General features: G+C 32.8%; 1 protein-coding gene across 1 annotated transcript; it reads left to right on the forward strand.

Annotated features, from left to right (window-relative positions):
• Nucleotides 1-46: 46 nt before the first annotated feature.
• On the forward strand, nt 47-10,826 carry LOC129922918 (uncharacterized). Its single transcript, XM_056011134.1, has 6 exons — nt 47-344; nt 3,766-4,068; nt 4,454-4,729; nt 9,522-9,839; nt 9,971-10,279; nt 10,693-10,826. The coding sequence occupies exons 1-6, from the start codon at nt 254-256 to the stop codon at nt 10,824-10,826; spliced, it is 1,431 nt and encodes a 476-aa protein (XP_055867109.1). The 5' UTR covers nt 47-253.
• Nucleotides 10,827-11,180: the final 354 nt, after the last annotated feature.

Consider the following 11,180-nt stretch of genomic DNA (forward strand, 5'->3'; position numbering starts at 1 on the left):
TTTTTAATTGAAATAAATTGTTGTTTTTTTAATTTTACAGATAGCCCGAACCAACTTCAATTTCATGTAGATAAAAAAAAATTATCAAAATGAATCTGAAACAACATTATTTTGTTCTGCTTCAAATTTTCCTAAAAAAATACAAATCATTAACAGATGTGGGGATATATTACTTCATGAAAAAATCTTTAATCCCAAAAACTATAAAAGAACGTTAGAGTTAAGATATTATAACAGTGAATTAAAAAACAAGATGCCATCATTTTTAGGAGCTTTTGAGTGTAAAGCTTTTGATTTTCATAACCAAAGTGCATCAAAATATGAAGATGTAAAAAAAGAAAATGGTGAGTATATAGCCTTTTTATATATCTAGCCTGGAAATCGGAAACAAATTGTTATCCTCGATTGATCGATTCACAGACCTATATATAGAGATTTTTATGTACGTAACTTCTTTTCTGTCTTAGAAAAGTAATGATCTTTAGTTTTCAAAGTTTAGAAATAATGCAAAATCATTTCTCGGATTTTGTTTAATATAGGCTATAAATCACAGAACTATATAGTCAAGCAAATACATGAAACAAAGCTATTTCCTGTTAGTTTCCATTGAGATAATGTTTCAAAAATCCTAGATCGAAATAATTTATGTCGGTTGATTTTAATCATCTAATGTACACTTAAATAGATTGAGTACCTAATTACTTCTAGATTATGTATTTAAAAATTGCATAATAATAATTATGTGATGAGAGTACTTTTAAATTTTGATGTTCAATTACTAGATGTAGATCTAAAAATTAAATTATATTACATAGGTTAGGTTTTAAAAAAAAAAAGACATCTTATAACTACTTTACAAAACAACGACTTGTTTCAACTTTTTAAAAACATTTCACCACATTTTTGTAGTGCATTGGCGTAGCATCCATGGCGCGAAGGGGTTCAATGAACCCTGGCCCTCGACAATTAGAGCCCATAACCAAGATACAAAGGGATTCATTGTGTTTGGGTCCATGATAACGACCATTTGGGGCCGACATGAACACTAGGAGAATATCCAAAGAAGGAAAAAAATGAATGTTGGTAAAGCAGATTTAAAAAAAAAAAAGCTTCTAATATTCTAAATGCTACACCAAACTTTATATTAACTTCAAAACGAAAACCCTCGTTTTCAGTTATAGTCTGTGTACCAGCGGCTTGGACTTCTTTTTGTAAAGAACTGCTATCATCGGATCTATTGTAATAACGGTTACTCCTAATTGAGTCCTTATCACACTTTCCTTCAATGGTGACTTTTGTTTCTTCCACTGTACGTAAATAAAACCATTGATAGGATTTCATATTTGTGAGAACCAGAAGTATGCAGAGTTGGCTGAACAACGAACCCAAGTAGTGAAAGATCACCAAATTTATAACATAAAATGCTAGGCCAAGGCTATGATGGTGGTTCTTCTAATGCAGTGATGCCCAACCTAACTTGGTCTGCGGGCCATTTTAATTTTTGGCATTCGTGTTGCGGGCCATATCACTAAAAAGAAAAAAAATATATTTTATATACACAAGCTATTTTTAATAGTTTTATTTGTAGACCTACTTACATAAATTAATGTGACACATGAAGTTTATCCAAAACCATTTTCTGAATATCTGGCTGCATAGATGAAACACCAAGTCGGAGCACTGAATCTAGATGATCATCAGTGAGACGATTACGTCACATGGTTTCCTCCCGTTTCATCATTGAAAAAGTTTTTTTTCACACAGATAAGTGCTTGCAAACATTGTGATATTTTTTAGCACTTGTTTTCGAAGATTTGGAAAAGTTTTGAAAATAACACGGAGTAGAAGTCAATAGTCTGCTTCACTTGAAATTTGTCAAGCAGGAATGTCTGGCTTTGTAAGTCAATCACTTCCAGTTGTAGATCTGTTGTGGCACTTGACACATCGGCAGCAAACGGATTTTCAAAAAGACGGATTTCATTTTTTTTAAATAATGAAAATCCACAAATCTTTCACTGAAATTTTCCATTAAGTTCCTCAGAAGTTAGATCATTTTATCGTTTGGGAGAGACGTATTTAGCTGCTTAGCATTTGACTCAGAAATAGATCGTCTTCATATTCGAACTGTATTTCTGTCAGAAAATATTTGAAAGTTCTGCGATTCAACGTTCATTGATTGGATGAAATGTACAGTGTTGAGCACAATCATCATCACATGGTCCAGAGTCAAAACCTTTCCACAGAGATTTTGTTGGTGAATGATGCTGTGGAGCCACAGGGGTTCAGTTTTATTTGATTCATCAACTTTTTGAATTTAAATAAAGCTGTCAGTCCGCTGTGCAATCAAGGCATATTTCTAGCGCCATCAGTAGTCACTCCAACTAATTTATTCCAAGGAAGAGCAAGGTCTTTCTTATCTTCTTATCTTATATGATACAGACGCCACTTCAAAAAAAAAAAAAAAAGAAGATGATTACGTCCTACTCGTCATGTATTTAGCCATGCATATTAACCTATGACCTAAACTCCGCCAAGTCACTGGTTTTCCTGGCTAGCTCTAATAGAGCTAGGGAAGAAAGAGCTTTTGTACAAATTTGTCATAGCTTATGGAACAAGGAATGTGCCTTTATCTTTGTGTCTTTCTGAGTATTTTATTAAATTTTGTTTTTATATTTGAAGCTTATTGTTCAGTGTTTTATGTATAATTGTTATTTTACTTTTAAGTCTTCTATCCTGAAGACTTTCTAAATTTAGTGATTTTACCAAAGGTGCTACTCTGGTCAAATGTGAATATTCGTTTGTTATGAATCTCAATGCTGCTCTATTTTGTGTCTATTCCAGTTTCTTAATGTTTTCTTAAGTTGAGGTGTCCCAAACAGAGGATGCATATATTCTATTATTGGCCTAACCAAGGTTAAATAACATTTTAGTTTTATGTTCTTATTTGATTTATAGAAATTTCTTTTTATAAACCCTAATGCTTTGTTTGATTTTTTGATAGTTTCATCAATATGTGGATTCCATGACAGATTTTCATTTATTATATATAACACCTAGGCATTTTGCGTTTTTAGTTTGTGTTACTGGTTTACTATGAATAAGATAAGTGGAATTAATTTGGTTTAGTTTTTTTGTTACTCTTAACAACTGACATTTTTCTGGGTGGAAAGACATGCTCCAATTTGATACCCATTTCTGTAATTCATCTAATTCTCTTTGTAAAATTTCTGTGTCTTGATTTGCTATATTATTAATTTAAGATATTGCAAACAACTTATGAGAAAATATAAGCCACATATTTCTTTAGAAATCTTAATAACAGATTCTGAATGTAGTCTGTTCAACACGTCTATAACTATGCCTTTTTGTATTTATTGACTCAGACCGATTGTTAGATAAACAATGATAACCAGTAAACAATATGTTTATGACGATATACCAACTGGTATCCAAAATGTTTAATCCCTGACAATCACATGATTGCATCGATTTGAGCATATTGATATTTCATATTACTAAAATAGTTTATTTCGGTATATTTAAATTTCATGGTACTTTTTGGTATGATAATTAATTTATCAATGGATGTGTATGTTTAATCCCTGATAATGACATGATTGCATCAATTTGTAGAATATTAATATTTTATACTACTAAATCATTTTATTTCCGTATATTTAAATTTCATGGTTTCTTGCATGATAATTAATTTATGAATGAATGTGTTTATTCATTTTAACCATGTCAATCATTTTTTGTTTACAGAACCCGCCTCTATATGCCATCTTGAAGATTATTCAATTAAAGCAAATGTTTATGAAACAGTCTCTATTCGTTTGAAAGTGTTGGCCTATCCAAATATTACTTCAGTAGTTCTAACCAAATCTACGGGTCCAAACATTAAAGACACTAAATGGACAGTTGAGACTAAAAACTTATCTGAAGTACTTTGGTATTTGGAACTGACTAAAACAATTCTTCAAGAAGAAGACTTTGGTAACTACACTGTCAGTGTCACTTCTAATGTGAATGTTCCAGCAAAAAGAAGTTTTGTAGTTAGTTTAAAAGGTAAGACATTTGACAGATTAGAAAATCACACACAGATACAAAACTTATTTCAAAATTATAGATTGAGGGCGGGGAGAGGAAGGAAGATGTTTGAAAAGGTGATCAAGTCAATCTAGGTCAGAGTTCAGTTGAGCAAAGGTTATTTATGTGAAAACGTATTTTCAAATATATTTTTGCACAATTCTCTTATTGCAATACGTTATTACATTTTTTAAAATTTAAATTCTTATAAAAAAAAATATCTAATTTTGTTTTAGTTTTCAAGAATTTATTATTTTTTCTAGTAAAAAAAAATGTAAATAGAGAAATCTTAAATAAATTTTTTTTGTGTTTTTCATTTTAATCTTACATCATAATTTAAATTAATTATGAATTATTTTTGTAGATATTCCTACTATGAACGAAGGAACTACATGGGATAGTTGCACCAATGAAACCTCAACAATTCTCTACAAAATAGTTAAATCAGGGCTACCATTGACACAACCTACTAACCTGATTAAGCCATATATTATTCACATTGTACAAAACGATATGGCCAGAGAATATCTCATCAAAGTTATCTTGCAAAATTGTACACAGTTTATTGGGAAACCAGAAAACTTTAGTTTATTCGCTGGATCTTTAGAGTTGCATTTTTCATTTGCAGTTAGTTGTAAAAGTAAGTTATAATTTATTTCAAAACATGCAAATCTGCTTCGTTAGTGTCAACCAATTCAATGACTACTATAAGCCCAAAGGCGTAGCTAGGGAGGGTGGAGGAGGGGGGAGAAATTGAAAATCCCCGCGGGCACTTACTTGAGACATCCCCCAAATTAGTGTTTTTTACATTAAAATATTAAATATTATGCCTGGCCCCAAGTGATGGGACATTCCTAGCTACGCCCCTTTATAAGCCTTAGTCTAATTCTACTGTTTTCTATTTATATCAATCATATGCTGGATTCTAGAGCTAGAAAGCTGCACTAAAATAGTGTTGTAAATCTAAGGCAAACACTCAAAGAAAGGCAGGCGGTAAAAATAGCCGAGGTATATACTTACAGCTGGTATAAACAGATACTAACAGGCATGGACGTCAGCTATCAAGTCCCAGAATGTCTTATATTAAGTGACACCAGTCCTTTTCTATATAAATACCAGTACAGACTACTGACACACTTCCCAGTGCCGCTCCGGGTCCTCAATACAATTCACAGAAAGCACAAAGGACGATTCTTGAGCCATGACAGCCTAGACTCTACTAACTTGCTGATCACTTCAGCCGGATCTACAACAGTCCTTCTTACTACTCTAAATTAGTTTTATCCTAATTGTCTTTAATGGTGCTCTCATGTACACCATCAGTGTGGCGCGAGAGAGAAGTTTCAACAATAACATTAAATATTCTATATACACACAAAAATACAATTCATTGATCAAACATCTCTTAAAGTACATTTTCGCATCCAATTCCATACACAGGTTTCATTTACCTACTAGGCGCTCACTAAGAACAGGTTTTGACAGATTCGCAACCAAACAACCGCAATTCGAAAAAGCTGTATCAAAACCTTTGTATTTTGTTTTCGGCATTTCCCCCAAAAGCTGCAGTCTTTAAAGGGAGCATAAAAAGAAATATCTCATAAATTCCGTATTTTTAAAGCAACTTTCTTTTTCCCTAGGTCTTACGACATTTTCCTCCTCTGTTTAAACGACCGTCTAAAAACAAAAGCTAATCCTAATACATATATGTAAATTCTTGAGTCTAATGATATTTAGATGCAACAAAAAAATAAAGTTAAAACTATTCATAAGTGCTATACATACATTCAAAAGTTGAAGAGTGTGTGTTGATGGGTCGATTGATTGGAGGATTCTAAAAAGAGTTAAGAGTTGTCTTTATAAGGAAAAGAAAGGACGAAAAGTGTAAAAGAGTGAGTTTGTGTGTCTGGTGGGGGGGGGGGGGGTATCGGTGCATTGATGAAAAGCAGAAGAAAAGTCAGAGATTGTATTTATGACTAACGTTTTGTTGTGGGCGGGAAGTGGTTAATGGATTCGGAGCGGAGCTGATAATTAAAATCAGGGGTCCCGGGTTCCTGATGAAGATAGATTGGGATCTTTGAGCTCCTTCACCCATCTTTAATGGGCCCTGTCCTTAGTTCGGGTAATGTAAAGGGGCTGGTCACATGACACCCTTGTTAACCTACACCAAAGAAACATGAACTTTACATCATCTGCCCTACAGACCATACGGTCTTATTTTTTTTTTGTATAAGTGAAATTGATACTTTAATAAATGCGCCAATAGCAGATAACGAATATTTGTCTGGAGGGGTTTAGAAAGCGGGTCTTTCTAAATCAAGTCAAAAGTCTATGTCAGTGTAACTATGATGCGCAGGATGAATAAATTATCAAAAATATGGGTTCCAGAAAGAGAGAGAGAGAGAGAAAGAAAGAAAGAAGGAAATTAAAAAGACTTGGCCGTTAAATTTCATTGTAAGAGAAACACTAATTCATGCTCAAAAGTATATTAGTTGGGTGGTCAAAATGTGAACCGTTTATTGAAATTATAACCAAAAGATAACGAGGAGATTCCCAGCCATGAATACAATATAAAGCCTGGGAACCGACCATAGGGCGTAGCCGATGTGTACTGCTCTATATTTATACATTGAAATAAAATAGTTACTGAGAATAAATTTGAGAAATATTACTTTTTAAATTACGAAATGGAAAAAAAAATGTGTATCAGTCATTGTTAATTACATTTAAAAATACAGTTTTCATTTACTCTTTGTAGGCGGAGTCAAAATGCTATCTATCTTATTTTTTCTACTAATAGATACTAGTCGACCGGCGGCGTAGCATTCGCCGCTTTTTTGTATGGCCACTTAGGCCACTGCATCCTAGGCGACTGCAGTGTGCTCCGCACTTTCGTAGGACCCGCGCTAATTCAAGGTGTATAAATTATTTAAATTAAACCATTTTATAACTTAAAACAGATTTCCCGCGCCCTCCTTACGATTTACCAGAAGAAATATATGGACAGAAATTTTGTCATTTTGGGTGTCATTCAATATGGGAAACGCCAATCCTACGCGCAATAAATAAAAACGGCATTATGCATTAGCCATAATTGTGTAATCTGGCGAAAGAAGCTTCTCGCGCCTCAGACTAATGAAGAATTACTTGAGATCAACAGTTCTCGAAGATAGATTGAAACATTTGGTAATTCTTGCTATTGAGCGTGATCTATTTAGGAAACATAATTATTATGATATACTGTATGACTTTGCTACACTCAAGGTTCGTAAAGTAATTCTGTACGTAGTAAAGAATGAAAAAAATGCTTAGACGAAATTATTTTCTAATACAAACTCTTAAATTTCACTTATTGTCCGCTTCCCTACCCAAACTTAGCCTTGCGAAATCCGTTCCGCATAGGGCCCCACAATGCTTAAGTCCGGCCCTAGTATTTAGTGACGGCCGAATATACATAGTAGATTACTTGTTCTCTTTCCATGACTTCTTGGTCACAATGGTTAATTCCGGTGCTGCTATTAGTGTTGTAAAATGTTTTACATGTTTCGGATGTTCCTTCAGAGTTGAAGATAGTTTACTTCCTAGTCCAAACCTCCCTCAGGACAAAGAGGGTTTGAACGGGCAGGGTTTAAACCCGGGACTATCGATAAATGCAAACGACAGTCCAGCGGGTGAACCGCACGACCACACATTTATCCGAAGTGACGGGTGAATCTTACTTGTTCTCCCCCCTCTTGTTTTTTTCGTGGGGTAACTATCCGCAGAAATAAAAGAGTAATCTTTCCTTTACTTCGTCTTCTCGACTAAACTGTTGAGCCATGAAGATAATTATATATATATATATAGAGAGAGATTTTATTAAACGTAAAGAAAGTTACATGAGTAAACAAATAAAGTTTTTTAAAAATCCATCCTTCCTTCATTGGGCTTAAGATGGTTAGTATTTTTTATTGTATATCTTTATGTTGTTTTTTTTTTATTGAATGCTCAATGCAACCTGCACAGTAAACTTTAATAGCAAGAATTACCAAATGTTTCAATCTATCTTTGAGAACTGTTAATCTCAAGTAATTCTTCATTACTTTGAGGCGCGAGAAGCTTCTTTCACCAGATTACACTATATAGGCTAGTGTTGAAAAAGCAACTTTACTTCTTATAATTACTTTATAAAACAACGCCTTTATTCAGCTTTTTGGACGTTTTTTACGATATTTTGGCTAAGTGTTAGAATATTTCTAAATAAGTCGTTCCGTAAAATATTCATATGCGTCTTTTATTATATTGAAAACAAAAAAAAATCATTTCTCAGTTATTCCCACTGAAAACCAAAAGACGCAACAAATTTAATTTTTTTATGATTATTTGTTGAAAAATTATATAAGTCAAACCATAGCCTATATATTGTGGCCAACTATGTAGTACTTGTTTTCACTTAATATATACATTACCTTTTTAAATTTCTAATACAATCATTAGAACCATTTCGGAAAACGGGTCCACCCAATCGCCAACTTTTATATTTATTTACTAATCGACCGGCGGCGTAGCATACGCCGCTATTTTACTGGGCCAACCTTTGGCCACTGCAACCTATGCGACCGCAGTGGGCCCTGCACGTTTATAGGACCCGCGCTAATTTATAAATTATTAAATTAAACAATTTTATAACTTATAACAGATTTCCCGCGGCCTCCAGTCGATTTAACAGGAGGTCATGGAAATCTCCTGAAATTGCAAAATATACGAAAAATCCTGTGAAAACTCATACCAATCTCCTGAAATATACAGACGAAAACTTTTTTTATTTTTTTCCACTCTTAAATTACCTAGGATAACTCCCTCCGTACGAGTTGCAAAAATGAAAGTGATCTTTCCATGTGTCCAAACTCTTGAGCGTGCTCTATCGATTCAATAGTTACTACAAAGTAGATTACTCCCCCCCCCCCTTTTTTTTGAACGTGAGGTAGAAATAAAACAAAAAGAGTGCTATTGCAACGGTCCTGCCCTGCTATGTTGTGACTACGAGTTCTCCCCCCCCCCCACTTGTTTTCTCGTGGACTATCCACAGAGTGATCTTTCCTTTACTCCTTACTACTACTATTTTAAACTATTGAGGAAAGAAGAGAATTATATATATAGATATTAGATTCACACAAGATGCCATTACAAAAGATAGATGTTTTGCTATTTCCGATTTTCTGAAACGTGTGCTGTCTCATTATGTTGTGTTCTTTAATAGTCTCGAGATGTCTTGTAAATTTCATATCTTTAATATGTAACAAATATTTTATAATAATAATAATAATAATAATAATCTTTATTATTCGTAAGGAAATTTGTCTTACAATTTGTGCATTTAAATAATAATTTATTTAAAGTTAAATAATAATAATCTAAAAATTGGATTAATAACGAAAGTTTATCTTCTACAGATTACAGCTTACTAACATGTGTTTCAACAAATCCAGAGACAACCTTATGGACAATAATTGGAGAAAGTGTGGAATTTTCTATGCGTTTAATATCAGATAGTTTAATTAAGAAAGAAAATATAGGATTCAATCAGAATCCCATGGCAAAGCATAGCTTGTCAAAGTACTCTGTGGAGATAAAACAAGAAAGCAATAAATATTTTGTAATTTGGACACTAAAAAATGTAACTAGAGATAACATCAAGTTTTATAAATTCAAAATTAGAAACAATTTAAAACAAACAGCGACATTTATATTAAATTTAAAATTAAAAGAAGGTAAGATTTAAACTTCATAATTATATTAATTTTATACAAAAAAAATGAAATTGAAAGTGAAAATGATTTCCTGAAGACAACAATATATACAAATAAAATAATATATAAATATTTTTATTGATGCTTTTCAGAAGCTCCATACTTTTGCGACAACAGTAAACCTACAATAAAGGTAGTCTCAGAAAAGACACTAGACATATGTTCTTGTATTCGAGCTTACCCTGTACTGGGTCGTGATGTTGTTGTTAATAGCATTTTGTACAGAATCAACACAACTTTCAATGACGTCAAAGTTGAGTCTAGTGTTGACGAAAGAACATTCTCAAATTACATAACTATCAAGATTCCAGTGACAGAAAGTCTGAAGACAGTGAATCTTACCGTAAAGTCTGTAAAGAATGTAACTTTTTCAGCTATGTTAAAATTGCCTGAAAACGAAGGTTAGTTTATTGTTGTAAACATTATCATTTGAACATTAAAATATCGAGTATGATACTAAAAGTTTCCTAATTTTACCAGATAATAAGCAATTTACATAACATTTACAATAGTAGTGTAGAAAGTAAGGATATAGGGTTAGCTAAAAATGCGTATAATAATAATATAATAATAATATTGATATAGAGTTAGGCAGCTAAGTGATTAAAGCACAGAACCAGAAACATCTCGATTAGAAATCCTTTATATTTTACATATTCCAATTGTACTTTTAACAACTCATATGCTTAGTGTGTGAAGTATTTATATTTATAATGTCTCCAATTGTCTTATTAGGCTAGTGTTGATAATATTCTAACATTTAATTTTTTATGTAAAATGTAAAAAAAAATATATATTTATGCTTTTAACGCAGAAACGGAAACAACTTTGACCACACTGAGAAGTAGCGCAACAACAGCAACAAGCAACACGACATCTGAACAGGAAGGTACTGAAAACAGTCTTCATGTACTTTTAGACCAATGTAGAACATGTGTTTCATTTTAATCTAATTTTAATCTACTTTTGTTTTTAGAAAGCTTATACCAAATTAACGTGTCTTGTCTGGTTACAATTTTGAAAAGGTTATTTCTCCCACACCCATTCTCAGATCAAGTTGACACCTTACACAATTATTTATTTTCTCTTAAAAACTTGAATCAATTAAAATTTTATCCAATGAGTCAATAATTACTAACTAGTCGACCGGCGGCATAGCATACGCCGCTATTTTGCAGGGCCGACCTTAGGCCACTGCAACCTTTGCTACCGCAGTGGGCCCTGCACGTTTATAGGACCCGCGCTAATAAAATCTTTTGAAAACTCATACAAATCTCCTGAAATATATAGACGAAAATTGTC

The sequence above is a fragment of the Biomphalaria glabrata genome, chromosome 14 (assembly GCF_947242115.1).
Source record: "Biomphalaria glabrata chromosome 14, xgBioGlab47.1, whole genome shotgun sequence".
Lineage (NCBI taxonomy): Eukaryota > Metazoa > Mollusca > Gastropoda > Planorbidae > Biomphalaria > Biomphalaria glabrata.

Bases quoted from the DNA above. Each gene is read 5' to 3' on its own strand.
- LOC129922918 (XM_056011134.1), top strand. From the start codon at position 254: ATGCCATCATTTTTAGGAGCTTTTGAGTGTAAAGCTTTTGATTTTCAT. The intron at 345-3,765 runs GTGAGTATATAG...TTTTGTTTACAG, and splicing joins AGATGTAAAAAAAGAAAATG to AACCCGCCTCTATATGCCAT. The intron at 4,069-4,453 runs GTAAGACATTTG...TTATTTTTGTAG, and splicing joins TTTTGTAGTTAGTTTAAAAG to ATATTCCTACTATGAACGAA.